The sequence below is a fragment of the Nomia melanderi genome, chromosome 2 (genome assembly GCF_051020985.1).
Source record: "Nomia melanderi isolate GNS246 chromosome 2, iyNomMela1, whole genome shotgun sequence".
Classification (NCBI taxonomy): domain Eukaryota; kingdom Metazoa; phylum Arthropoda; class Insecta; order Hymenoptera; family Halictidae; genus Nomia; species Nomia melanderi.
Window position 1 is genome coordinate 31,140,407 of NC_135000.1, and position 26,750 is coordinate 31,167,156.

The 26,750-nt window shown below is 28.8% G+C and overlaps 7 protein-coding genes across 24 annotated transcripts; 3 read left to right on the forward strand and 4 right to left on the reverse strand.

The window, feature by feature from the left end:
* Window positions 1-73: 73 nt before the first annotated feature.
* On the forward strand, window positions 74-5,233 carry Hira (histone cell cycle regulator-like protein). Its single transcript, XM_031983381.2, has 11 exons — window positions 74-574; window positions 652-714; window positions 832-942; window positions 1,040-1,638; window positions 1,750-2,031; window positions 2,782-3,047; window positions 3,128-3,671; window positions 3,966-4,155; window positions 4,238-4,522; window positions 4,798-4,892; window positions 4,974-5,233. Exons 1-11 carry the CDS (start codon window positions 538-540, stop codon window positions 5,094-5,096), a joined length of 2,595 nt encoding a protein of 864 aa, XP_031839241.1. The 5' UTR covers window positions 74-537; the 3' UTR covers window positions 5,097-5,233.
* A 98-nt stretch (window positions 5,234-5,331) lies between these two features.
* Window positions 5,332-9,833, reverse strand: LOC116429901 (START domain-containing protein 10). Its single transcript, XM_031983405.2, has 8 exons — window positions 9,686-9,833; window positions 9,104-9,268; window positions 8,859-9,030; window positions 8,622-8,769; window positions 8,390-8,542; window positions 8,183-8,307; window positions 7,984-8,106; window positions 5,332-7,932 (listed from the first exon to the last, which is right to left on the reverse strand). The coding sequence occupies exons 3-8, from the start codon at window positions 9,012-9,014 to the stop codon at window positions 7,843-7,845; spliced, it is 795 nt and encodes a 264-aa protein (XP_031839265.1). The 5' UTR covers window positions 9,015-9,030; window positions 9,104-9,268; window positions 9,686-9,833; the 3' UTR covers window positions 5,332-7,842.
* On the forward strand, window positions 9,730-14,068 carry Pgm2a (phosphoglucomutase 2). 7 transcript variants are annotated; one of them, XM_031983392.2, is made up of 10 exons: window positions 9,730-9,879; window positions 10,546-10,638; window positions 10,727-10,983; window positions 11,062-11,524; window positions 11,623-11,810; window positions 11,874-12,051; window positions 12,124-12,347; window positions 12,436-12,541; window positions 13,195-13,421; window positions 13,497-14,068. In XM_031983392.2, the coding sequence occupies exons 2-10, from the start codon at window positions 10,561-10,563 to the stop codon at window positions 13,597-13,599; spliced, it is 1,824 nt and encodes a 607-aa protein (XP_031839252.1). In that variant the 5' UTR covers window positions 9,730-9,879; window positions 10,546-10,560; the 3' UTR covers window positions 13,600-14,068. The 7 variants fall into 7 exon arrangements, with proteins under 7 accessions (XP_031839252.1, XP_031839253.1, XP_031839251.1 ...); XM_031983393.2 differs by having other exon boundaries at window positions 9,846-9,939; XM_031983391.2 differs by lacking the exon at window positions 9,730-9,879 and adding an exon at window positions 9,894-10,038.
* Window positions 14,069-14,110: 42 nt separating this feature from the next.
* LOC116429893 (uncharacterized) lies at window positions 14,111-20,697 on the reverse strand. Of its 5 annotated transcripts, none has more exons than XM_031983377.2 (10): window positions 20,040-20,191; window positions 19,291-19,586; window positions 18,315-18,880; window positions 18,023-18,236; window positions 17,746-17,933; window positions 17,574-17,675; window positions 14,977-17,511; window positions 14,654-14,892; window positions 14,338-14,581; window positions 14,111-14,255 (listed from the first exon to the last, which is right to left on the reverse strand). In XM_031983377.2, the coding sequence occupies exons 3-10, from the start codon at window positions 18,801-18,803 to the stop codon at window positions 14,250-14,252; spliced, it is 4,017 nt and encodes a 1,338-aa protein (XP_031839237.1). In that variant the 5' UTR covers window positions 18,804-18,880; window positions 19,291-19,586; window positions 20,040-20,191; the 3' UTR covers window positions 14,111-14,249. The 5 variants fall into 5 exon arrangements, with proteins under 5 accessions (XP_031839237.1, XP_031839234.1, XP_031839233.1 ...); XM_031983374.2 differs by lacking the exon at window positions 20,040-20,191 and adding an exon at window positions 20,550-20,697 and having other exon boundaries at window positions 14,134-14,277; XM_031983373.2 differs by having other exon boundaries at window positions 14,134-14,277.
* A 62-nt stretch (window positions 20,698-20,759) lies between these two features.
* On the forward strand, window positions 20,760-21,840 carry LOC116429902 (uncharacterized). The gene is made up of 2 exons (XM_031983407.2): window positions 20,760-20,903; window positions 20,992-21,840. Exons 1-2 carry the CDS (start codon window positions 20,760-20,762, stop codon window positions 21,499-21,501), a joined length of 654 nt encoding a protein of 217 aa, XP_031839267.1. The 3' UTR covers window positions 21,502-21,840.
* On the reverse strand, window positions 21,790-23,598 carry LOC116429900 (exosome complex component RRP43). The gene is made up of 7 exons (XM_031983403.2): window positions 23,387-23,598; window positions 23,022-23,058; window positions 22,823-22,960; window positions 22,460-22,754; window positions 22,259-22,379; window positions 22,062-22,165; window positions 21,790-21,975 (listed from the first exon to the last, which is right to left on the reverse strand). The coding sequence occupies exons 1-7, from the start codon at window positions 23,401-23,403 to the stop codon at window positions 21,836-21,838; spliced, it is 852 nt and encodes a 283-aa protein (XP_031839263.1). The 5' UTR covers window positions 23,404-23,598; the 3' UTR covers window positions 21,790-21,835.
* A 57-nt stretch (window positions 23,599-23,655) lies between these two features.
* On the reverse strand, window positions 23,656-26,583 carry rush (pleckstrin homology and FYVE domain containing family member rush hour). 8 transcript variants are annotated; one of them, XM_031983402.2, is made up of 9 exons: window positions 26,197-26,301; window positions 26,035-26,091; window positions 25,808-25,872; window positions 25,531-25,668; window positions 25,353-25,416; window positions 24,958-25,083; window positions 24,774-24,880; window positions 24,431-24,685; window positions 23,656-24,355 (listed from the first exon to the last, which is right to left on the reverse strand). In XM_031983402.2, exons 3-9 carry the CDS (start codon window positions 25,838-25,840, stop codon window positions 24,326-24,328), a joined length of 753 nt encoding a protein of 250 aa, XP_031839262.1. In that variant the 5' UTR covers window positions 25,841-25,872; window positions 26,035-26,091; window positions 26,197-26,301; the 3' UTR covers window positions 23,656-24,325. The 8 variants fall into 8 exon arrangements, with proteins under 8 accessions (XP_031839262.1, XP_031839258.1, XP_031839257.2 ...); XM_031983398.1 differs by lacking the exons at window positions 26,035-26,091; window positions 26,197-26,301 and adding an exon at window positions 26,480-26,583 and having other exon boundaries at window positions 24,958-25,014; XM_031983397.2 differs by lacking the exons at window positions 26,035-26,091; window positions 26,197-26,301 and adding an exon at window positions 26,480-26,510.
* Between the last annotated feature and the right edge of the window lie 167 nt (window positions 26,584-26,750).

Here is a 26,750-nt window from a genome sequence, read left to right on the forward strand (position 1 = left end):
TATATATTATATTATTTTATTGTCTATTTCACGTATGTTAATGTATTGTACAAACTGTCAAATATAATTTAATATCGTGCTGTACGTTTTACGGTAGATTCTGTGTGAATGTTTCATCCATATAGTATTCCTACTAAAACAGAAAAAGTTCTCATATTCGTATCATTTGAATTTTTATGTTTCCCTTAACGTCTCGTGGCATCAACCAATGGGGGCTAAGCAAAATAACTTCCACACTCCCTATCATTTCATTGAATCTTTCAATTTTCGCGAAATTACAGAAACAATTCTGTATTTTGACCGCTAATGTAAATTCGGACAGTGTTTTTCTATACAAATTCATAGAAATCAAGTTAAATGTATTACCGATAGTGAAATTTTGTTTATATCTTGTTTTAAGGTTATGATATTCTAGAAGTGTTACATTTACGCGGAATGAAAAGTGCTATTTGTTTTTGATCAATTTAAAATGAACTATGAATTAAAAATTACAAAAAAATTATTAAATTGACGAAATTTTGTTTTGTGTAAAATAATATGAAGTTAGTAAAACCAAATTGGGTTACACACGATGGTTTGTGTATTTTATTTAAATATATTTCAATTTTTATAATTGCAATATCTGATTTAAAAAATTTAATTATCTCGTAGGCTATCCAATATTTTCTGTGGATATACATCCAGATGGAAAAAGATTTGCCACTGGTGGTCAAGGTATTAATATTTTTTATTTACATTTACATTATATTCATATTATTTATAAATAGTTTTTATTGTTTTTGTTTTATTTATTTCTTATTTTAAATATGAATTTTGATTTTATCGTTTTAGGTGGTGATTCTGGAAGGGTTGTCATATGGAACATGGAACCCGTAGTTAATGAAATTGCAGAATTAGATGAAAATATTCCAAAAATGTTGTGTCAATTAGACAATCATCTTGGTATGAATAGTTTAACATATTTTCATTCATATAATTTCAGTTTTTATGTTTCATTCTATTGAAATATATAATATTTAAAAATTTGATGTTTTTATAGCTTGCGTCAATTGTGTTAGATGGAGTAATAATGGGTTATTAGCATCAGGTGGTGTAGATAAACTCATTATGATCTGGAGATTGTCTGGTGGATTAGGTGGTAGTTCTTTATTCGGTGGAAAATCCAGTGTGGAAACATGGCGTTGTATAGCTACTTTACGATCTCATGAAGCTGATGTATTGGATTTAGCATGGGCACCTCACAGTCCATGGTTAGCTTCTGCATCGGTAGACAATACTGTAATAGTATGGGATGCTTCAAAATTTCCAGCTATTGTCGCTGTATTGAAAGGTCATACAGGATTTGTAAAAGGAATTACATGGGATCCTGTAGGGAAGTATTTAGCCTCTCAGTCCGATGATAAAACATTACGTGTATGGCGTACAACAGATTGGACAGAAGCAGCATTGATATCCGAACCATTTGATGAATGCGGTGGAACCACTCATGTATTAAGACTTTCTTGGAGTCCAGATGGTCAATATTTGGTGTCAGCTCATGCTATGAACGGTGGTGGCCCAACTGCACAAATAATTGAAAGAGATGGGTGGACACAAGACAAAGATTTTGTTGGACATAGAAAGGCTGTTACATGTGTGGTATGTAATTAATGTAAATATAAACTACAAAAATTGGTGGTGTACTAAAGCAGTAATTTATTATTTTATTATTCTCAAATGTGTAATTTCTTCATTGTTTGTTTCTTTTAGAGATTTAATGGAAATATGTTACAAAAGAAACAACCAGGTTCTTCTAAACCACAACAGTATTGTTGCGTTGCTATAGGATCTCGTGACCGTTCTCTTTCTGTATGGTTAACATCATTAAAAAGACCTCTGGTAGTGATACATGAATTGTTTACACATTCAGTCTTAGATGCCAGTTGGTCACCATGCGGTCTTCGTCTAGCAGCTTGCTCTTGGGATGGGTCTGTTGTACTCATTGAGTTTACTCAACAGGAATTAGGTCAACCATTAGATCCTGCTGAACAAGTAAGGATTCAATTTTTTTTACTATAAATAAATTAAAGTTACTGTAAGTAAATCCTTTAATGTACACTCATCTTCAAAAAAACAGCCCAGGTGTGCTATTTTTAATTTAGCTGCATTATCTTGCTGGAAAATGAAGTTATTAGATTTTTTTTCATCTGAAAATAATATTTTTCTCTATGTTTTTTTCCAATGCACTCTTTCTTTTGCAAATTGTAGACAGTCTGCTTTATGTTTCGTCGTTAACGCAGGTTTTTTTTTTCAATTTTAGCCTTTTAACATGTTTACACTAACACCAAATTTGTCTACTATTTGCTTGATTATTAATTGTGAATTGGAAGGTACACACAAAATTGCTGTTAGCTTTTTGATTCAAAAATTTGTTTTCTTCCGGACTCGTTCAACCTTTTTTCACGTGCCATAGTTTTAAATTTGTATGATATAGTAATTGTAATGTTCGTTCGTGAATGGATCACGGAATATTGAACAATTTCTAAATATATTAACAGACTGTGCTATCATTTCGGCCTTGGTACGGAATAGTTTTTCTTCGTTGTATATAAACCTGTACGATATTGTGATTTATTTTCCATCACACGCATATCTGGAGGTCATAATATTTTGAAATTAGTCGCTACAGATATAAAATTTTGCATGAATCATTGAGAAATTAAAGGTAGCACACCTGGACTATCTTTTTGAAGAGGAGTATACAATACTTTAGTATTCTGCATTTGTTTCATCTTATTACAGAGTAGTCTTCATGAACGTTTGTATGGTAAACCCTTAGTTCAAGGTGGTTGTACAGTCATGGAAGCACCAGAACTTCTAAATTTAAAGACAACAGCACCTCCAACGCAAACAACTCAAACATCGACAAGTACGAATTCGGTACAACCGCCTACCACTACTTCCACAACTCCTGCGAAAGGTCCTATTAATAAACAAATCGAAACAAGAACATCAGACGGTAAAAGGCGGATAACACCAATGTTCATACCACCTCCGTCAGATACAATGTGAGTTTAAATACAGTTTTTGATGTTGCAATAATGTTTCGGTTCTTTTGCTATTAAAACGAATGATTTTTATTTATCAGGGATTCTTCGAGTACCAGACTAGGAACGCCAACATTCACGAGTCAAGTAAAAAGTTCGATTGTAATAGAGAAGCGAAACGACGTCGTAGCGCCTAATGTTACTGCTTCAGTGAATTTAACCAATACTAACAGTGCAACGTCTACACTCACTTTAAAACGACGCGAACAGACTACACCGAAACTACATCAGACTGCGTTTACTAAGAAACCAAAAGTTACGTCCGAAAGAAGTATAAATCAGATTTTACTCCCCCCGTTGAAGCCATCTAGCTCGTTATCTCAGCAAGCTGGCCATTACGCTGTCACTGTGACTAACAGCCAAGGTTTAGCTCATTTACAAGTATTCAAGGGTACAGATTCTGAACCAACCTGGGATCTTTATTTAGGGTACAGTGCTGTAGCTTTGGCAGCATCACCAGCTGTTATAGCCGTTGGTTTGGAAGATGGAAGCCTTCATACGTTTCATCCTGTAAAAGGATGTCGACCGGCACCACCTTTAGCTCCCCCTGCTCCACTCGCGAAAGTTCATGCAGTTGGAAATGCAGTAATAATAATAATATATTTTTTAAACTTCTTGCTTTAACCCGTTCGCGCGGCAGTAATTTTGTATATTACCTAGACGAAGTGCGCTTAGGCGCCACAGTGTAGAAATAATTGTGTACGATGGTATGGTATTACAAAGAAAAACGAAAAATATAACGTACTAATGTTTATTAATACATCATGACAAAATACAGGAAAAAAGAAAAACACGAATCTGACAAGTTATTCTGCGCGAATGGGTTAAATAAATAATGAAAATTATATCACCGTGTGTTAAGTACCAATATACTTTCAGGTGATGGTTATTTCAAGCTGTGGAGCAGTTCGCGTGTGGGAAATAGGACATTCATGTAGAATGATAGTTTCCACTTCCGCTGCGCATTTAGCGGTACCAGGAACTTCTTTATTATCCTGCACTTTATATAATGGAATGCCTCATTTAGCTTTTACTAATGCTAGGGCGTACATATATCATAAAGAAATGGGTACGTAAATTATAGTTATGGTTCGAATCATCAGTATGTTACCCTGATAAATGTATTAAGGAAAGTATAACAACACTTTCAGGTACTTGGTTATTGATTGGTGATAGTCAAGATCCTATATGGCGCTGGGCCTCTTTTAATACGTCTAGTACATCCGGAAGTAGAGCTCCCAGAGGACCTCTTTCTTCGCTACAAGAAGGATTACTCAGGACGGCTGGAAATACTTTGCCTAATCCAAGATTACCTCACAGTGCTCCCAGTGTGGTATCCTACTTGGAACAACAGATGCTTGCTTCCAGAGCTCTTGGAAGTGCTCAGGAATATGTACATTGGCTCATAGCTTTAGTATCGTTTTTATTAACTCAAGGTAGATATGAATATTTATGTCTTAGCTTTGTACAGTATTCTCACGATTAGTACCCGAAAATCGGGTCTGTAACCGGGCACTAATTCTGCAGTGGTGTTGATTCGAAGTCGAGATAAGATCCAAAAAGATATAAAAAGATTTTTTCTTTTTTTTTCATTTTTCGTGGCTTGCTGAAGGTACTCGCCCCTCAGTGGTGAGGATGACTACCGGGTACTAATCACAAGAATATCGTAGTAATTAATTATGTTTTATACACAAGTATTTTTTTTTTGTAGATGGATTAGAGAAACGTTTAAGGTTAATCTTAGATGATCTTTTGGGTCCAAGCCATACGTCAGCTTCCAAAAGCATATGGGATCCTTTGATACTGGTATTACTTTTAATGATTGTCATTTTCTATTATTTGGTGTTTAAAGATGGATATTGTTAATACGTTATTAAATTTACACAGGGAATTAAAAAACATAAACTTTTGGAAGACGTATTATCTGTCGTTGGTGGACACCTCCGTTGGCAAAGGTTGTATCTTGAATATACAGAACAATTGACTGCGATAAAAAATCAAACCGTTTGAAAGATAATCGGTCAAAATATAATTTCGATACGATATGTGGTATTTCAATTGTAATTATATATAATGATTCTAAAATGATGTACATCAGTTTTTCTATTAATTTAATATTACAAATGAATTAAGATGTATAAAGCCAATTTTTAAATCGTTTATTGAGTTCCTAAGAAACGTAAAATATTCTAACATCATTTAAGAAACATGTGATGTTTCTTGTACATTTTTAAACACAGATTTATATATATATATATATATATATATAAACAAGACTGTACAGATTTTTATATCGTTCATGACATAATTAAGATCTTTTTTAATTAAGATAATTAAGATCAACTTTTCTACTCAAATAATTTTATAAAGATTGACTGACTTTAAAATTATATTTAATTCTATTTCTATGTTTCAATATTAAGGAATCGCGTACACTGTACAGCGAAATAGAAAATTAATTAATGAAGGGATATGAAACAATTAATTGACAAAAATGTTAACAATTTATATTATTTTTATACAATATCTTATGAACAAAATTACTTTATTCTATTTGCAGTGCAACATTATTATATACTATCACAATGTCTGATAAGATACGATGCACTGCAAAAACGGTCAGCATCAATACGAAGGTATTTCCAAAACTTGTACTGCAATTATTTTCATTAATGATAAAAAAATCGTGTATAATAATACAATCATACAATTTTAGAAAATGTACTGTAATAAAAGAAATATTATCTAAGCCCATAATTACAATTTTGCGAGTAAGAATATTTTATAAATGATTTTTGAACAGTTAGTAAGTAAGTACAATGTATAGTTAGTTTGATGTATTTCATACAATTTATTGTCAAATAAAAATAAACATCTAAACACATATACTTACTTTAAGTAACTTGAAAATTAAATTAAAAATAAGTTTACAGTCACTGATAAATACTGTAAACATTTAAAAAAAAATGTATGAAATACATTAAATAAAAGATTATCATTATTAAAGACTTATTTTGTCTTGAATATTGTTAGTCGTGTGTATATTATAGAAACACAATTTAAAAAGTTTCTACATAACTGCAATTACAGATAAATTTATATAAAACATCAATTTAAATTTTCGAGCAAGAAACAAAGTAAATAAACGTAGGATACAATACATATGATCATAAATACAAGGTAAATAATTTTAATAAATCTTATAAATTCTAAAATTTGTTATCATGTTATTAGCAATATACATAATTTTGATTTTTCTAATTACAAATGCAACTATTTATTTGTCTTTCAATTGACACTGTAATATAGATAATAAAAACTTAATTTTTGGAAGCATAGTAGAAGAATATTAGTTTTGGATATATGTTATCTATATGTAAAGAACATTGCATACTAACACAATTACAGATCTGCATAAATTATCTAACTAATTGTATATATAAAAGATTGATCGTTAAGACAAAGTGCACGGAATCATTTTAAATAGTGCAGTAATATACTTATTCAGTTTCACTTCCAAAATTCTCTAGATTGAACTATTTTAAAAAATATTTATAATTAGACAACACTGTAGTTGCACTTTCTTTAAACATTTATCACTCACAATTTATATAAACTTTAATTTGCAATCAAGTAAAATATACGTAATAAATATTTCGAACATTATACAATAAATTATATACGTATATAAACCTATATGTATATATCACATAAGTATTTAAGAAAATTGTATTAATTGCAGAAAAGTATAAATTTGTATTTTATAATAAAATAGTAAAAGATATCAGTTAAACTTGTATAAATAGGATATGTAACTGTATTAAATGTAGGCAGAATACGTTTTCCTCATTTCTTCTTCTAAAAAATGTAAAAAACTTTAAGTACAGGAACTACTATTGTAAAATTAAATTCATTTCAGTTGATCGATCTTTTTACTTGTAACTATTGTCCGAGTAAAGTAGATGATATATTGTAATGAAGTGAATAAAATTTGTAATATTTATTAGAACAAGAATTTATCATTGTTAGTATAAAGCTATTTGTTCAAATTAAAATAGATCATTATTCGTGCATTCAGATTTTAATATTTTTAAGCCTAATGAATAACATTATCATGAACTAATATGCTTAAAAAGTTCTAACAAAAATGCTATCCGTATTTGACTACTATTTTTGTATTCATTTGAATTTCCTTGATAGTACAAAAATCACATTTTTTAATACTGCAATATTACGATAAGTGTCTATGCAGCATGATATAATACAATAGGTTCAACAAATACTCAATCTGAATAACACTTAAGTTTTGTACCTTCAGTAATTATGTTCAATCCTAACATTTACATAATGCTTATACTTAAATAAATCCACTTAAACAAAAATTCATCGTTATCAATCGATCTACATATTGTGCGTTATATATATTCCACATCATAGCACATACAATAAATTATATGCGTTCTAAACAACACATACAATTTTTTCAATTTGATAACAACCTATGACTAGTATACATGCAATGCAAGCCACAATGTTACTTACATTGTCATCCATTGCCATAAGCTTTGCTATTGCAATAAACCTGATACCCTTATTATTAGAATAATTAATGAAATTTAAGCAGTCGTATGTATGCATGCACACGGGTATGTACGCATACAAATCGAATTGTTTGAATTTTAATTTTACTATACTATATAGTTAGACCTTTTCAAATTCTAACCACATGAGAGTGCACCTTTTTGCAGAAAAAAACTTAATCGCTATCCATTATAGTAGTCTCCTTTAATTCTGATTCATCGACATAATGATTCTTCGAATTTCTTTCTTCAGTGGACTTCACACACTAAAAATAGTGTAATCAGATGAAATTTATTTATAGGAACAGTCCACTTACCTCTTCAATTCTTATTCTTGGCGCAGATATCTGTTCAGGAAAATGCCATGGCTTATAGTTTGGATTATTTAATAATTTCCAATCAGGGTAAGCTACAGAGGCCTTATGTAACTTTTTAACCATCTAAAAAAGGAATACGGATTAAAATATTTGCAATATGGTGAACTGCATACTTACAATGTATATAAAGAGTATAGACCTTAGGCGCAAATATTTGTGTGACTTTATTAACTAACCAAACTGGTAGTTTTCCATGTGGATCGGTATGAGACACATATCCCAATTCAGAACCATCACCATTTCGCGATGGTCTTACAATGTATCCTTAAATTAAGAGCACTGATAATAAAATAATGTAATTGTATGTACTTAAAAATTTTAATTCTATCATAATAGTAAGTTTCACCTGTAAGATAAGATGTTGCCCTTACAAATTGTTTTCTTGGTGGATAATCCTTATGGAAAACAGAATGATTTAGAATTAATTGTTCTATACCAGTATCAAGCCAGGATCTTTGTAGAACAAAATCCCTGTTTTTCAATGGAGATGGACAAGCCACTAATCGGAGCATACATCAAATTTAATTTGGCAACTACAATTAACGCTGTAACTAGTATATCTAGAACTAAATACTTACTGGAATAATAACCAATATCATTATTCGGATTAAAAAAGCCTATGTCTTTTGATTCAATCATATGGGTATCCCAAACCTTTCTGTATTCAGGGTCATGCAATACATCGTATAATGTTTCTGGTAAAACATCAGAGAAACGAGTTCTAATCTGTAAAATGTTTTAATCATTAATGTTTTACAGGTACATAAACGTGTAAATAAAATGCATAATTTAAAGAAGATTAAAAATGTACAGACTTTCACCATTCTAAAACTAATTCCTGGTACAGATTTTGTCCAAACGGACAGATCAGGCTTATTGTAATCTAATCTCCAGTCATTATTATCATCGTATAGTCGTTTCAATTTCTCAAAATCTTTATCCTCAGCAATTTTAACAATTCCAATATCCATTTTATAAGAATATTGTCTACAAAATGATTAACATAATTAATTGACACTACTTAATAAGTAGTTGATTATTGAATAATTACTGAAATTACCTTATGCTTCTATAGTTCACAGCATACTGATAAAAAATTTAAATACATTTAATTCTGTTATACGATAGGCCTTATACTTATGCCGAAGTAACCTTTGAACAGTCTTGTACATTTTTGGGCTCTTGAGATAATAATTAAGTATATAATCCATAAAATTCATTCATTCTAAAAGAAACATTAAGTTAATCATTAAGATAATTGAACTACTTTAATGTTTTTGTAACAGCTGCATGTGATTGAGACACGCATATGAATATATAATAAAGAAGAAAAGTATTCGTATAATCAGAATATGATATAGAAAAAGCCATAGTTTTCACTTTAATAATGACAACTAAAATTTGAATTGTTTGGCATCCAGAACAATTAAGAATATTAGAATGTAATCTCTAAAAGAATTTAAAATAAAAATTAAAAATTTTTTACTGATGAAAACAGTTATTTCAAAGGCATTGATGATTATACAATAAAGAGTATAATACAAAATAAGAATTTAAACAACCCGCATAAACATATCTACATATGATTTCTTAAAGATAAAAACAAAATAACCTGTAAAAGTTTTTCTTATATTGTGCGTACCTTTTTCCCGTCACAACAATTGCCCTTGCCGCAAAAGTGTACTTCTGCGGAGTGCAAACAATTCATATCATATATTTAACTTCTGAATACAGTTGAAAATTTCCATATGACATTTACAAAAATCGAGTATTCCTGTCAACTGCTACCGAAAGAATCAACCAACCTGCGTCACCGGCACGGTGTAGCAGTGATAGGTTAGCGAACATCTATTTAATTTATCTTTTCTAACTGCCATTGAGATTATCTTTCTATAGGTATCATATCTCTGAAATTTTTATTATATATTATTTAGTTATCGTTTTACGTTTTCATTTAAAGATACTACATCAAGTACGTGAGCATTTTAATTATTGGTAAAAATGTATATATATATTCGTCGTTTGTATCGCAGTTGTTCTTATATTTCAAATATAAATTTCTTTATTACTATTTTATATAATATTTTAATGCAATACTTTTTAATATTTAACAAAGATTTATACCTTTTTATTTCAACTTCGCATTCTCAGCAGGAAGTAACACGTTGATGCTCGTAATAATCACTACTGATCATGACTGACCGCTACTGATCATTTCATATTTCTATTACCGCCCGTGGTGTTTGTAATATTGAAATTTTATAATAATTTTTGTATTATAATTATTTAATACAAAGAAACTCAAATTAAACTACGGTAACTAGAATAATATTAATATTCATTACGGTGATGTGATAATTTTTCTTTACTAAAATCATTTACTTTCCCTTACAGGTATTTGTTAATGAAGTTAAAATATGATTAAAGTATTAGCAAAAGAATAAAACTAATTATTGTAATATTTAAAGAAACAGTTATTAATTCTTATATTATTTTTTATAGAAAAATATTCTCACTATGGCCACCAAAATTCCTGTAAACACTGGAGATATTGAGTTGGACAACAAAATTAATGAGTGGTTGAAGTGGAATAAGGTTCTAATACCATCAATTGATTTTATTTTACATTTTACGTGAATATTATGTTAATTACAAAGTTAATTTTTAAATGATTACTTTGTAGGATCCAAATGCTGATTATGAGATTGAAGAACTTATTCGAGAAAATAATGCGAAAGTCTTGTCAAACTTATTTTTGAAGAGACTTGAATTTGGAACAGCTGGTCTAAGAGGTTGTATGGGTCCAGGGTATAGTCAAATGAATGATTTAGTTATAGTTCAAACTGGTCAAGGTTTATCAACTTATTTATTGGATGCTGTATGTAATGCATCTGAGAAAGGAGTGATCATAGGCTACGATGGACGACATTGTAGTAAAAGGTTAACAAAAATTAAATTGAAAATTCATATATTTTTGCAGCTTATATCTTGTATTAAAATTTTACATTGTTATTTCAGATTTGCAGAATTGACTGCTGCAATTTTTGTGGCAAAAAATGTAAAAGTGTACCTTTTTTCAAAAATTGTTCCAACTCCTTTTATACCTTACGGTGTACTAAAATATAAATGTGCAGCGGGTATAATGATTACAGCTTCTCATAATCCTAAAAATGATAATGGTTATAAAGTCTATTGGGAAAATGGTGCACAGATCATTTCACCACACGATAAAAAGATTCAAAAATATATTCTTGAAAATCTTGAACCCATTGAATCTTCTTGGGATGTAGTGAATGTATACAACAGTATATTGTACAAAGATCCATGGGACAATATTATGCAATCATATTTTCATGATCTGCAACAAACAGTTTTATATCCAGAAATAAATAGAAACACAATATTAAAATTTACGTATACTCCCATGCATGGTGTTGGATATGAATATATGAGTGCAGCCTTTAATGCTGCAAATTTCAAAGTACTTTTAATTTTCTTAATGCACAGGGCAATATTAAATATTGTTGAACACAACTAAACAAAGGTAATAAAACCAAATTTTATTTCCATTTATTGCAGCCATTTATAACAGTTGAAGAACAAAAGTTACCTGATCCAGAATTTTCCACTGTGAAATTTCCAAATCCTGAAGAAGGGAAAAGCGCTTTGAATCTCAGTATAAAAGCAGCAAATGAGAACTCTTCTTCTATTATAATTGCTAATGATCCTGATGCAGATAGATTAGCTTGTGCAACAAAAATGAAAAAGTATGTAGTGTAGATATTGTATCAATTAACTTATTAAATTCAATTTACTTGTTTTTATCATAGCGGAGAATGGTATATTTTTACGGGAAATGAATTAGGAGCTCTATTAGGATGGTGGATGATGCATACTTATCAAGTGCAACATCCTGATACAGATTTCTCAAATGTGTACATGTTAGCTTCAACGGTATCAAGCAAAATTTTATTATCAATGGCTAAACAAGAAGGGTTTAACTTTGTGGTATGTATATTTCAAACATTATAAATTGTCTCTACTAGTTCTTACTATTATAACTTTCGTATGTTTCAAAAGGAAACTTTAACAGGTTTTAAATGGATGGGTAATAAAACTGTAGAACTGCAACAGGCAGGTAAAGAAGTCATATTTGCATATGAAGAAGCAATCGGTTTCATGTGTGGTTCCAATGTGTTTGACAAAGATGGTATAAGTGCTGGAATGCATGTGGCGGAATTGTCAGCATATCTTGAGACAATAAATTTTACACTTTATGAAAAATTGAATGAAATATATGCTCAGTAAGTTATACTGTAGTTGACATGTGAGACATTTACTAAACTTGTAAAATTTCACTCTCAATTAAAAAATTGTGTATATTTAATCCAGATATGGATATCACATTTCTAAGAATTCATATTGGATTTGTCATGAACCAGATACGATTAAAACGATATTTGAAAGATTACGAAATTACACTGGTGAACCAAATACGGTAAGAAATGTATACACAGCATTATATGTTTATGATTTGCTTTAAAAACTATAAATGCAATAATAAATAATTAAAGAATGTTTACTCATGTTTGTGCTATAAGAAAGAGTTAATGTATACAGTGCAAACTAGTATTACAAGTGTACAAGGTCACATACTGGAATGAATGAGAAAGCATAAAATGACTAGTAATTACATAGGCACGGTTCTGCATTGGTGCAAACAACGTTATCGCGTACACTCCATTTAAAGTTTCTTAAAAAAAATATAACAATATCAAATGTGTTTTTGTAGATAATAATCAATTTTATGAATTTAAATGTTCATTATGTACTTCTAAGAAAATCTTTTGTCATATTACATGTGGTTTTCACATGATATTTGAATACATCCAAATTGTTCATTTAAAATGTTTATGACTATTTTACTCGTGTCTTTGACACTTTTGCCATTGGTACTTTTGACTGTTCTAATTATTCCAGTTGTACAATCTCTTTATTATCTCACACCGTTTGTTGAAGGAATTCCATGAGTATATAGTAAGTGCCTGTCTATAAAAATTGAAAGAACTTATATATATTCCTCCCATTCACAAAAAAGTTCATATGTTACCAAATAATTACTTACTATATTGTTTAATGTTTAACTTTTAGTACCCAACATGTATCCTCGATGGAAAATACTCCGTAATAGGCGTTCGTGATCTGACGACTGGATATGACAACACGAAACCGGAGAATAAGGCTATTCTACCAGTCTCAAAGTCAAGTCAAATGATAACATTTACTTTTAAGAATGGTTTAGTTATAACATTAAGAACTAGTGGTACAGAACCTAAGATTAAGTATTATAGTGAACTATGTGCAACTCCTGAAGAGAAGTAAGCTTCTAAAAAAATAATTTGAATATCGAGTGTCTTAAATATTAAATCAATTAATCGTTTTCTATTTTCTAGAAACCTCACATTATTAAAAACTACGCTTGACGAAATGGTATCAGCCGTCGTGACGGAATTCCTTCAACCTGAAGTAAATGGACTGATACCTCGTACTAGTTAAATGGTATTAACTACTCATATTTTATTTATTAGAGTAGTAAACACTTGCTATATTCCGATTTTATACGTTTTTTATTCTTTTCTATTATTAAACCGATAAGAATGAATTTTCAGTAAAAACTTTTGATGTTATTGATTAAAATACAATCTAAATAGCAAAATGTGTTTATAATTTGAAATCAATTTAATTATTGTTACATTCGTTGTCTGAAACGGTTTGGTTTCATAAAAATTGTTTATAGTTGTACATTTTTTTATTTATATTGGAAAATATTGTAAACTAAGGAATTTATTTAACTCTGCCGCTGTTACAAGGGTAAACACACCAGAATACGCACTGATGATGCGCGTGATGAGAAATCCATTAAACTTCACCGTAGCGAAAGAGTTAAACAAATATTATCTTTTTAAATTTATTTAAATGTATAAAACGAAGCAAAATATATTGAGAATGAGTTTGAAAAGAATAATGTAATTTTATAAAGTATACAATCTTATTTAAAATAATTACTAGCGCGATATTTGTTTATCATATGTTTCTTACAAATTTATTTTTATAGTAAATACATCTTTCACATTACCCATCTAACATGCTATATTTTATTGAGTCTTTTCATATTATTATCTATTTCTTCCAATTTCTTCCTTTTTTCATATCTTGAAAATAAAATGTAATACACTAAAACAAATATAATATAAATATTTCAAACGTCAAATATTTCATTTATAACAATATTACCTGTTCGTCTAAAAAGTCCATTAATGTGTTCATTTTGCATTTAAAACCTTTTTCTTTCAACATAGAGTGTAGAGACTCTATGCATAATGGTTCGTAAGTTAAGATATTATTATGTAATTCTTTCTGATCTTCTATTAATTTGTAAAACTCATCTTTAATATTTAATGCAGTATTAGTTGTGACAGTTTCGAATTCATCAAATTTTCGTTCCTCGTTTATTATATTTGCTGCTGACTTATCAGCGCTGAAGATTTAAATAGAATATTATATAATTATATAATGTACTTTACAAATAGACGTTTTAAACTAGACATACCCGCCTTTTGATGATACTAGTTCATATATGTAGTCATTATTACAATCATTATCATTTTTACTGTAATTTTTTCTTTTCATTGGTGGTTCCTCATCATCACTATTTACAACTACATACTCAGATACTGTTTTCTTAGATGTTAAAGGTATCACAGGATGCAACTCATTATAAATGTACGTCAATAATTTTACAGCCCGACTTCGTTTTTGTAATTTTAGTCCATATTTATGTAATTCTGCCTGAAATGAAATTAACGAATTATTAATTCAATGTTTATCTTCACTTTTTCTCAAGTGCTTATAAAATATAATTTACTGTCATACATGAAGCTCAGGTGTCTTCATGCCATCATAATCAGGAGGAGGCGTAGTACTGTCTCTAATAAGTGTTGTAGGAGATTTAATATTCCTTGAGACTTGTTTATTACCACATTTACATAAAGACTGGTCTACATTAACGATAGACTGCAATGCATTATTTTTTGTACTTTTTGTATTAATATTTAAACTCATTTCCGACACAGATTTTCTTTGAAATTTTCTTATACTTTGTTGTGTGGATAAAGATTTCTCTACCTGTGTCATGCTATTGTTGTCAGTTGTAGTTCGTTCATAATTTTTCTTATTCGGTTCGACCAGCGAAGTTCCTTTAATCTTACTAACATCGGCCGGATCATTATTAATGTAAACGTTTGCTAAATAAATATCTTTCTCGAAAATACGAGTATAATCATCAAATTCTTTTGGATTCGAAATATCATTGTTTACTTTGATTTTACTTGTACCTACATTTGAAACATCAAAATCAATTTCTGGGCTAGACAATATCAAAACAGGAGATTCCATTAAATTCATTTGATTTACTTTTCGATCTGGTGATGATACCGACAAATTATCTTTTATTGCTTTTACATCGATGCTACTTTCCGACTTAGTGGATCTTAATTTGCTTGCATTATGCAATTTTGTGTTTCGTTGGTGTTTAATACTGTTATCGAGTGTCTTACTGAAATTTGTAGGACTTTCAAAAGATGATTGATCAAACTTTTCGAGGTCAGAAACTATTTTTTTCTTTTTCTCTGAAATTGCTGTAAAGTCACAACCGATATCTTCATCTGATAATATAGTAATATCTTCTGTTTCTACGTTAATTTCTCTTTCACTATAGTCATCCTCCGAGCTATTTTCCACAGAACTCTTTAGTACATATTCTTTAATAAAATCTCTGTATTTTGCTATACTATTATTTTGATGTCCTTTTCTGTATTTTGTATATATAGACTCTTCAGCATTATTTGAATAAACATCTGATTCATTACTACTATCACTTTCATTACATTTTGTGATATCATTGTTTAAACTCTCATCACTTATTTTGTCCTTTAGAGCTGTTTCTGTTACAGGAGATTCTACACAGCTTTGAACCACATCGTTCGTATTAGTTATATTTCTATTTATTGAATCATTCTTCACAGAATTTTCTACGCTACTATCCTTATTATTTTCTAATAATTCCGTTAAATTGTCCATTGACTCAAAAGTCAAGTTTACATCAGTATCAGTTCCTTTAGGTATAGTCTGTACATGCGAGTGGGAACTGGTACTGCAATCAAACTTATTCAGAATATCTCTTTTGTTTTCTGTTTTTCCTTTCGCCATGTTAATTTCATTAGACAATGAATCCTGATAAGAATTATTATTTTCTATATTAAATGGATTTCTTTTGAATTTTGGTGATACTGGTATTACCATAATCTCAGAATCTGTATCACAATCTGATCTTGCATTCTCCATTTGAAAATTTTCAATAAATAAGCTCAAATTACTTTTGGTTTTTTTAAAATTAGTATGGTTTACACTCCACCTTTTTGATCTACTAGACTGTGGCGTATTCGACAAAGAATTTATATTTCCTTCAATATTTTTAAATAAAACAGAGTCCTCAATCTTATTCGAATCAGTATCAATTGTTGTTAGATTAACTGAGTTGACTGTATCAACATGGTTATACTTCTGTTTTTCGCTAAAATTTACCGTATGGCTAATAGATTTTTCATTGTAATTTAGTATGGATTCATTAACATCATCAAACATATCAGGAGATTCATTACAGTGCCTTATTGGACTCATTTGACTTAAAGAAACGACTCTCTGATTTCTTTGTTCTTTACACACATTTTCATTTAATACTTCACCTTCATGTAATATTAATTCTTCCTTGTTCTCGCAAGTGAAAACCTTTGATATATTTAAGGGTTCTTCCAAGTTATCTATTTCTTTCACGATTAGTGTTTTGTCAAGTTCCATATTTTTAGTGTCTTTTGTTTGAACCCTTATTTGTTTAGTTTCAATCTCTTTTCTTTGTAAATATGGAAATAATTCTTTCACCTTATACTTTCTTGCCAAATTTCTTAAAATAGAATAGCTTGGTATGTCTTGAAAAACATCACAGTATTTCTTTATGTTACCACAGTATATAAACTCTAGAAATGCTAAAGCAACATTATAAGTTATATCAGGCCAAAATATTTTTTCCTTGATTGTAGCAAATTGTGAATTATCATTGGGCATGACATCCAATAGTATGTTAGAGCACTGTACATAAAAAACTAATTTATGTGCCCAAATATATCTATTATTATTAACAAATATTATTATATCACTTGCAGAACTGTCATTCAATGCATTTCTCCAATTTGTTGCTGAGGTATCAATGTATTGTTCACCATCTAAATTTTCACATTCTTCATTTGGCAAATGTAAATCACTTTGTGATACTTCATAAAATATTTCCTTATTCGCGTTTCCTTCTGTTTTATTCTGACACAAATCTTTATCACCTTCCTTGCATTCATCTTCCTGCAAGCATAATTTAGATAAAGTTTATATTATATATAATATATATAATAATATATACTTACTTTTATTTGTTTGGTTTGTGGAAATATATATTCTGATAAGTTTGATACGTAAAAGGATATTTGGTTTGAAGATAATCCAGCTTTATTCCATAATTTTTCATCCTTTAATTTATATAGTAGAAAATTTATAATTAATTAACTATGTAATAATAAAGTAAAATACTATTTATACCTTATAACACAATTGTTGAAGTAAATGACTTTTCAGAATAGATTTTGCTGTATTTTTTTCATTATATACTTTTAATTCTTGAGTAAATGGTTCATCACCCATGAGAATTTCAGCAATTTTTTCTGTTAAAATGCGGTTTCTTTCTTCTTGAGTACGTGTTTGTAGAACAGTTATTTCATTAAACTTCCCTGTTTAAAAAGAAACATCATCGTACAAAAAGGCTATTATGCAATGTTTTGCTAAAATAAAAGTACCCATAAGTGTATAGGAAACATACTTTTTCTATTCCTTGTAAGAGTTGCAGATTTGTTATTTGCAAATCCAAACTTTTCCAATTGACATTTACTGATAGATTCTGTTATTTCAAGTGTAGTTTTATTTGGTACCTCGGATAATTGTTCAATTTCATTAACTTCCTCTAATACTTCTGCTTCTTGAAGAGACTTTGATAATGCTAATGCAAGTTGAAGATCAGAATCATTGTCCAAATTCTACAAAAGAAAAAATTTGAGTTATAAATTTCATTTCACACAGAATATTGAATACATTTAATAGATAAGATACAGTACTGTTTTACGGGATACTGGTTTCTTCTTCTCTTGTATTACTGGTGCGGCAAGTAAACCTAATGATTTTCTTTCATCCTCTTGACGCTTTTGAAGTTCTATCGCATCTAATAACTTTTTCGTAGAAATATTATTTTTGCATGCACAAACTTTCATGTGTACTGCTTGAGAATCCACATCTTTGAAGATTTTCAAACATAGGGGACATAAAAGAGCCACTTTTACATCATCAGTTTGATCTTTGTCATCATTATCCTTTTTGGGTTTAAAAAAAGAAGATTCTATAGAAGGCTGAGACTCTTGTAATTTTTTTCTTTTGTCTGAATGTTTAAATTTCATATCTTTCTGGTTCTTTCTAACATTTTTTAATTTCTCTTTCTTCCTCAGTTTTATATTAGGCTTAGCAAATTCTGGGCTTTTGAAATCTAGTATACTATCACCTTCAGTTTCAATGGAAACAGTATATTTATTACTCTGCATTTTTTCATCCATTTTAATTTCATCAGTAAACTGTCATGTGATACATTGGAATAAGTATTCAGAGGTACTCTATAAGAGATTTACATTGCCTGTAAAGTAAAATAACTTCTATGATATAATACTTTACGTATATACATGATAAAACTCATTTAATATTATATACATTTAAATTGTTTATTTGTAACAGTATTCAGCTGCGTTATAAAATACTAACAATTACAAACATTTCTTAAGATAAGTTCAATGATTAAAATTTTGTGTACAAATGAAAAATCTTCATTTGGATGGAATGAAGTAATTAATAAACATTTATTATTACATGGTTGCTCATAGAAAATCATTAACATAAAAATGTCATTGGAAACATTTACAAGTAATATTTTAATAATTCAGAAAAGGTTTAATCAAAGATTAATATATAATTTACTGTTAGAAATGTTTTTTTTATCAGTGCTTTTTCTATACATTATTATTTCATCGGTAGCTTTAAAAATCATACCTTTCTTTATCTTTCAGATATAATACATTTTTTAGTCATGAATATCTTCTTACGTAAAACTACTTCAAAAGTCGATTGATTATTAAACACGAAATATAAGTGTATCTACACATCAATGATTTACTAAGTATTTCTTCAAATTTAATTTTATTTCCTTATGTTTTAACTGTCCTTCTTGTCCAGAAGCTTCCTCTTCATCGGCAGATTTCATGAAAGTAAATGAATGTACAAAATTCGAAGGCGTAAGATCTCCATTAAGTTCACGTATATGTGTCCGTTTTTGTGCTACGAACATACTGTAACAAAAAATGCAATAGTTATATTTATGCTATTCAAACAAATGTGCACAGTACCGAAATTGTAATGTATATTATATGCAAAACATTACACATCTACAGAGTGTCACACAAAAATGTTACCACACTTTGATTAAAAGTAAAAAAAAAAAATAAAATTCAATGTTTTACTAGCTAATATATTATGATAATATTTTCTTGTAACACTCTGTACCTCAACACCCTGTACCCTTATCACACAAATGTAATTGTAACCTGCAAACGTGAATACAAAAAATTCAGACGTTAATATAAAGTAATAAGATTAAGTTGAGATTACTTCTGGTACATTAAATAAAGATAATAGCCTGAATAAACGTTATGTTTGTACTTTATTTTTCTTATAAACATTTAATCTTGTTCCATGAATAACGTAGAAATTTATTAAGTTATGCGAAACATGCAAACATTTACCAGAGCGCACCGAGAACTGCAGTTGCAGTTATAGTTATCAGCAAATTATTGAGTACATTAACTTTACCAGCCAATGTGCCTTTCAAACTACGAGGTTTTAATATCGGTTTAACTACTGGTTCGTACATGACGAGTGGTTTTACAATGTCCGTAAGTATAATATAGCCACAGAAATGGTGTGCTAAACTATTGCAGGTACGCAACGCTTAAATTTACAGTGTTACCACAAAAAAATACAACATATTAAATTTGTCAATTTCATTACTTATTCTACCAATTCTTTAATTTTTAATAGTATGCACCAAATATATACACAATGTACACGGTATTATAAAAAGAAGAAATTGTTTATAATTTCAAAAATATTAATCTTTCGACTTATATTCATTAGAACTCTTGCTTTCTATTTGAATAATCCTATCCGCTTCTGAAGATATAAACCTTTCTGTTTAACATCCGATATATATATAAATACTGTATTATTTTCCCCCATAGATAATTTTTTTTTACCTTCCATCGCGCTCTCTATTGTCTGCTTGACAAAATAAACTTTAACACATTTGAATTTTAATATCTTTAGTTTGATCACTAAGTTGGCGAAACATAAACAACTATCAAACAACCCGAGGCAACCGACGCCATAATAATTAAAATCTGTTTGGTCGCTGTTAGTTTAAAAATGAGTAATAATTGCCAAGGAATTTTAAACCACTATTTGCAATGCTATACATATTATTGTATATCCTAAGTAATAATTATGTAATATTTAACAAAAATAATTTTGTGATAAACAGAAGTTATCATAATTCTGTATCTCTTATATATAAACATTATCTTAAAGCATTTGGACAACTTTTGAACATGGTATGTCTGATAATTATTTATTTATATATAGTACTATTTATCTACAAAAACGCATCATAATAGAAATAAATTAATAATTACACTTTAGGCTTCCACTTCTAAGAAGCAAGCTATTGTTACTGTAAAAAAGAGGGGACCACCGAAATTAGAATTGACAGCAGAACAAAAAAATGATGTAAAAGAAGCATTTGATCTATTTGATCCAGATGGTACTGGAAGAATTGCCACTAAAGAACTTAAAGTAGCCATTAGAGCCCTTGGATTTGAACCTAAGAAAGAAGAAATGAAGAAACTTATAGCTGATGTTGATCCTGATGGTCTTGGCACATTATCCTTTGAAGAATTTTTGAACTTAATGTCTACAAAAATGTTAGAGATAGATAAAGAAGATGAAGTTTTAAAAGCATTTCGATTGTTCGATGATGACAATACAGGAAAAATAACATTTAAGAATTTAAAAAGAGTCGCTCGAGAATTAGGTGAAAATCTTACAGACGAAGAATTACAAGAAATGATAGATGAAGCAGACAAAGATGGTGATGGAGAAATTTCTCAAAAAGAATTCCTACGCATTATGAAAAAAACAAATCTTCACTAGTTTTCTCAATTTATATATGTTATTTATTAAAATTCTTATTTTTGCATGATTTGTTTGTTCAAATGTGTTATAAGTATGAATCATTTATACTTAAAGTTTTTGATACTTGAATTCTAATTTAATAATATTCTAATTAATATTTATTATTATGTGTAGTAGTAAGAACAAATAAAAGTTATTAAATTTTCTATCGCACAATGTAGTTTATAAAATAAAATTCTATGTGAGTATAATAATATTACTCTAATAGTGTTTAAAGAAATATGAAATATTAAAGTCTTAAAATGATTAAAAACATAATTATCAAATATTTTATTAATAATACAAATGTACTTTATACACATTGTTGTTTTTTTGATTGCTCCTCTTTTGCTGATGATATAGCAGTATTAATTAGTGATCTTACTAATTCTGCCCTTTTCTTGGATTTTGCTAAACTCTTCAAAAACAGCTCACATGAAATTGGAACTCCACCTAGATAAATAATATTGTACATATAGCTTAACATTTCATTAAAAACAAAATTTATTTAAATAAATTTTAAGCAACGTGTAACATACCAGGTTTGTGTATGTAACAAAGTTTTTCCTCATCCATTACAATTATTAATCTCCCCAAGCATAAACTTTCTTCTTCATCGGTGGGATCAGCAATTAATAACTGGCTGTATAAATGAACAAATAATGACTGTGCATATTTAATGTAGCTTCATATATTATTTGAAAAATACTTTATACACTAGAATACTGTAACTTACTCATTAAATATAGCAAATGTTACGGAAACTGGCAAGGCTTTAACTGGAAAACATATCTTGTTCATAGGATGTACAGAAATATTTCCTGTTACTGCGTTATAGATTGTTTCAGGTAATTTCACTGCATCAGAAAAAATGAAAAAATGATGCACACAATTGTATGATTTCATAATGAATCATGAAAGGCACAACAACGCTTACAAGTATTAAGTGCTCCAATCAATGCTCCAATACAAGCATCAATTACTGAACCATCATAATTAATACATAAAAGATCGCAATATAATACCCATACTAGTTTGCTTTTGTAAATGCATAAGTCTTTCAAATTTACAGCTTCTGAATTCTTTAGAATAAGTTCTATCATTTTCGAAGTAATTTGTGCTTGATCGCTTGGTGGACCAGGTCGAAATTTTGGTGAACACAATGGAGAAAGTTCAACATTTGGTACGATATAACCACAATCGGGATGTTCTATTTTGGGTACTGCTAATTCCTATAATAAAATAAATATTTTATTATCTCAAAATGAATGACTGCAATACCCTACTAAAAGATACTTACAGCTTTAATACCACATACACATGTTGTATTACCAATTTTGAATATCGATGAACTATCTGCATGAGTAACCGATGAAATATTTATACTTATTGGACGAAAAGATAAAAATTGTCTACCATCAGGTCTAACATCTTGTGCCTACAAATAGTAAATGAAGTTATAAATTGTAATAACAGTATATAAATACACATTTACTCACCAAATGATCTTGTAGATATTTCACAGGATGAATAGTCCTATAATCGCATATACATATTTTCAGTTTTATTTTGAAATGATAAACGTCTAACTAAATATTTTGAATATAATTATTCAGATACTTTCGTTATATGTAATTTCGTTGAAAAATATAATTCTTTTGATATATTTATGTATGAAATTACTTAAAAATTATTACTGAGAAGGTTATATCGAAATAAAGTAAAACATTTTTAAATAATTAACAAATTGAATACATATTTTCTCCTTTTTGTTGTTCAATACACATATACTATAATATTTTACAATAAAATTCATAACAAATGCTAACCATTTTAAGTTAAAAAAAAGTGGTTATATACTAACTTATATTGAGTGTCCATAATACGAATTTTTCACTACTGTATTCCGCTATCCTTTCCAGTATCTATTTAATCGTATAATTACAGTACATTTTATTTTATTAAGTGTAACATAGTAACTTTGAAAATACAATATATTCTGTTACTTTAATCTATAAATTTTTATATATTTGAAATTGGCTTTTTCAATATGTTGTGTATATTAATTTATAATGAGATTTAGTTACGCCATCTATATTCAGTATAAAAAGTATTAAGGAAATAACATTCATAAATATTGTACTGTTTATTATTATATTTCATTTATTACAATATCCGCATTTTAAAATGATTTCAATTAATCTTATAATACAATTCGCTATGAGAAATTCAATTCTATATGAATACAAATTCGTTACATAATATTTTTTTCAGAAATTATGTTAGATCCGTATCAATTGTTTATAAATAGTAAAAGGAATCAAACGGTCTAGATGGAAAGGCACAGTGTGGCATATATTCGTACAATATTCTAACAAGAAAAATTAGAATCTAATTATGGTAAATATTGAAATATTACAATATAACAAGATACAAGTATAAATGGTCAAAATTTTCATAATCTTACTATATATAAAGAGTTTAAAAATAGTAGTCTTTTTTTTACTGTCTGTGTAAATATTACAATAGTTTAACTAACATTGAAAGTCAAATATATTTTCAAATTATTTATATAAATTAGATTTACAATTTAAACTAACTCTCAAAATCATTTTAATTATTTATACACAGACGTTCGTTCCGTAGTTCTTTGCACAAATATAATTTAAGAATAGTTTTAACGATCTTCAATTATTAAAAGTTTGAATCATTGAGAATCTTGGGTTATTCATTTTTAAAAATATAGCTTTGAATAATGTTTTTGTTTGTAGGTATCTCTGCTTTAATAATAATCTGGTTAACTTCATCGAGCAAGCGTAGAGTAAAATTTAGGCTGAAACAATAGACATATTTAAATTATTGCAATAGTATTAGAACAATAAATAAGTATTCTGTAAAAGTTTATCACCTCGTCGTGATTTTCTTCCTTATTTCCATCGTCATCATCACCGGAACTATCCCCTCCTGAACTGTCAGCAGAATTACGTTGCTGATATTTGTTATTCAAGCTATCAGTTGTTGGAGAAGATGCTTTTACTTTACTAGCTGCATCGAAGCATTGCAAACAAACTCTAACTGCTTTTCCATTTCCCTGCCCTGGCAATAATAATTTTTTATTGCTGCAAGGCCCACATACTACAGCTCCGCATTGTCTACAATGGTGCTAAAAAGAATGATAGAAATACTTTAAATATATATATATCAGATACAATCTATATCAAAAGTATTTAAAGAATCGTTAATATGTGTACCCGTCTATTTAAGACTGTAAACTGTGTTTTATTGCAATGCATACAAATTGTGGCTTCATTATCTGGTACCCAAACAGCTGCATGAATTTCAACTGGTTTTTTACCACCTATTGTTACAAGAACTTTTAAGTTTGAAATGTTCAGGTTTCAAATATATTTCATGGACAAGATAATTATAACTTACTCTTTCTTAATAAATCTTCGATACACTTTGTGATATGAGCCATCCATTCTTGTTTCTCTGTTGCAGTGGCAGCATAAACAGCGAATGATTTTGTTACTGTCTTTATAAGCCAACCATTGCGATATTCTATAAATGATGACGAATTACTATACTATATAAAAGTAGTAATTACAAACATTTGCAACATTGAAAGTGTGCAATCTAAATAGATTATAGTAATCCAAGCTGAAAATATTTATTGCTGAAATAACTATAAATGAAAAAATGATAGTCTTGATAAACATATTCTTATATTAGTCATGTTCATATTACATTTCTTTTAAAACGCTCTTGTCCAGAATATATTTTATGAAACACAAGATATATAATAAATTAAAAATGAAAATGTAACTTACGACCATCATCAGCCAAAGATTCCAATTTCACTTCTTCGAGTGGAATAATATGTTGTTTGTTGTACTGTTAATACAAAGAATATTAATTTGTTTCGTAACTAAATTAAAAATATTGTATTGATTTGTGTGAATTCGTAAACGTATTTACAGATTTATAATAAGAACTTCATTAAAGCACCTTTTTTTTGTTGATTACAATGTTTCCATAAACCAATATATCATTAAACAGAAAGAATTGTCTTGGTTTTGGTTTCTTTCTACACATTTTTGTCAAGACACCTTCGCCAACCAAAACTCTTCCAGGTACGGCAAGTGGCTGAAAGAAATAATATATTTGAATTAATTTATAAGAAGATTAGTTATTATCTTACTTCTCTTTTAGTTGTTCTTTATATTACCCAGGTTACATGGAATTAAATGATAAGCATAATAATGTTCTACTGAATCAACTTTACCTGGCCAGAACCGCCAAAGCAGTTTTCGACCATTGCAATACGCCTGGCATTGGCTTCGCTATTTACTGCAAGAAGTTAGAAGAAAAACAAATAATTTTTCATTTATGTTCGTACAACACTTTGTACTGATAAATAAGATACAAAAATAGATTCAATATTATCTTTTAATAGTTAATATATGATGTGTGCGATTGTCATAAATAAAAAATATTGAAGCATATTGTTACCCAGTACAAATGTCACAAGTTATCGAGCACAAATTCATAAATCTTCCAATTCTTAGACTGGAATCAATATCACGAATTTTCTATCAGTATATATTAAAATACGTTAAATATTATTAAAACTTTTATATACTGTAATAAACGGTGAAAATATTAAATGATTACCAATATACTTGTAAAAAAGTGTACACTAATAAATAAAATCTGATGAGGTATCAACTACTCCTTTTTAGAACTTCATGTATTATTAACTGTCAAAACCACCAGCTACTGAACTACACCGTTATTCAATGCAAATGTCACAAATCGTACGTTACGTAAAATGTAAATTATCCAATTCCAGAGTTAAAACAAATGTCACAGATCTTGAAATACGCAGAAAATGGGTGGAAGTTTCCGTATAATTCGTAACATTAATTAATTGATAGTAAATGGGATGCAAACTAACCCAATCGGTCAACCATGATCCTATGAATCAGGACTGACAACAACAGGAAGTATGAATCACATCCATGTTTTACTATGATTTGTCGCATTCATAATGCAGTGTTTCAATGTATGTATTTGTGGTACGATCATTTTTATAATTATGAAAATGCAATGGAAAAAATTAAAGTGTTAATTTAAAACAGTTAAGTTAACAGTTATTTTAAAACATTTTTAAACAACACAACATATACAGAAACAAGATAACACCAATGTTAACTTTGATTTAAATT

Excerpts from the sequence above, each read along its gene's own strand:
- LOC116429893 (XM_031983374.2), bottom strand. The coding sequence starts at position 18,803 with ATGGATGAAAAAATGCAGAGTAATAAATATACTGTTTCCATTGAAACT. Across the intron at positions 14,582-14,653 it reads CTAGTATCATCAAAAGGCGG|CGCTGATAAGTCAGCAGCAA; the intron begins GTATGTCTAGTT and ends TTAAATCTTCAG. Across the intron at positions 14,278-14,337 it reads TGGACTTTTTAGACGAACAG|TGTATTACATTTTATTTTCA; the intron begins GTAATATTGTTA and ends TATTTGTTTTAG.
- LOC116429901 (XM_031983405.2), bottom strand. The coding sequence starts at position 9,014 with ATGGATATTGGAATTGTTAAAATTGCTGAGGATAAAGATTTTGAGAAA. Across the intron at positions 8,308-8,389 it reads GGCAACATCTTATCTTACAG|GATACATTGTAAGACCATCG; the intron begins GTGAAACTTACT and ends TCTTAATTTAAG. Across the intron at positions 8,107-8,182 it reads CACAAATATTTGCGCCTAAG|ATGGTTAAAAAGTTACATAA; the intron begins GTCTATACTCTT and ends TTCCTTTTTTAG.
- LOC116429902 (XM_031983407.2), top strand. The coding sequence starts at position 20,760 with ATGCTATACATATTATTGTATATCCTAAGTAATAATTATGTAATATTT. Across the intron at positions 20,904-20,991 it reads TTGGACAACTTTTGAACATG|GCTTCCACTTCTAAGAAGCA; the intron begins GTATGTCTGATA and ends ATTACACTTTAG.
- LOC116429900 (XM_031983403.2), bottom strand. Across the intron at positions 22,961-23,021 it reads AATATCTACAAGATCATTTG|GCACAAGATGTTAGACCTGA; the intron begins GTGAGTAAATGT and ends TACTATTTGTAG. Across the intron at positions 21,976-22,061 it reads TTGTTACATACACAAACCTG|GTGGAGTTCCAATTTCATGT; the intron begins GTATGTTACACG and ends TTATTTATCTAG.
- rush (XM_031983398.1), bottom strand. The coding sequence starts at position 26,567 with ATGCGACAAATCATAGTAAAACATGGATGTGATTCATACTTCCTGTTG. Across the intron at positions 25,417-25,530 it reads TTGTAATCAACAAAAAAAAG|TACAACAAACAACATATTAT; the intron begins GTGCTTTAATGA and ends TTGTATTAACAG. Across the intron at positions 24,356-24,430 it reads AGGAAGAAAATCACGACGAG|CCTAAATTTTACTCTACGCT; the intron begins GTGATAAACTTT and ends CTATTGTTTCAG.
- Pgm2a (XM_031983383.2), top strand. Across the intron at positions 10,639-10,726 it reads AGTGGTTGAAGTGGAATAAG|GATCCAAATGCTGATTATGA; the intron begins GTTCTAATACCA and ends ATTACTTTGTAG. Across the intron at positions 12,542-13,194 it reads ACACTGGTGAACCAAATACG|TACCCAACATGTATCCTCGA; the intron begins GTAAGAAATGTA and ends TTTAACTTTTAG.
- Hira (XM_031983381.2), top strand. The coding sequence starts at position 538 with ATGAAGTTAGTAAAACCAAATTGGGTTACACACGATG. Across the intron at positions 575-651 it reads AAATTGGGTTACACACGATG|GCTATCCAATATTTTCTGTG; the intron begins GTTTGTGTATTT and ends ATTATCTCGTAG. Across the intron at positions 1,639-1,749 it reads GAAAGGCTGTTACATGTGTG|AGATTTAATGGAAATATGTT; the intron begins GTATGTAATTAA and ends TGTTTCTTTTAG.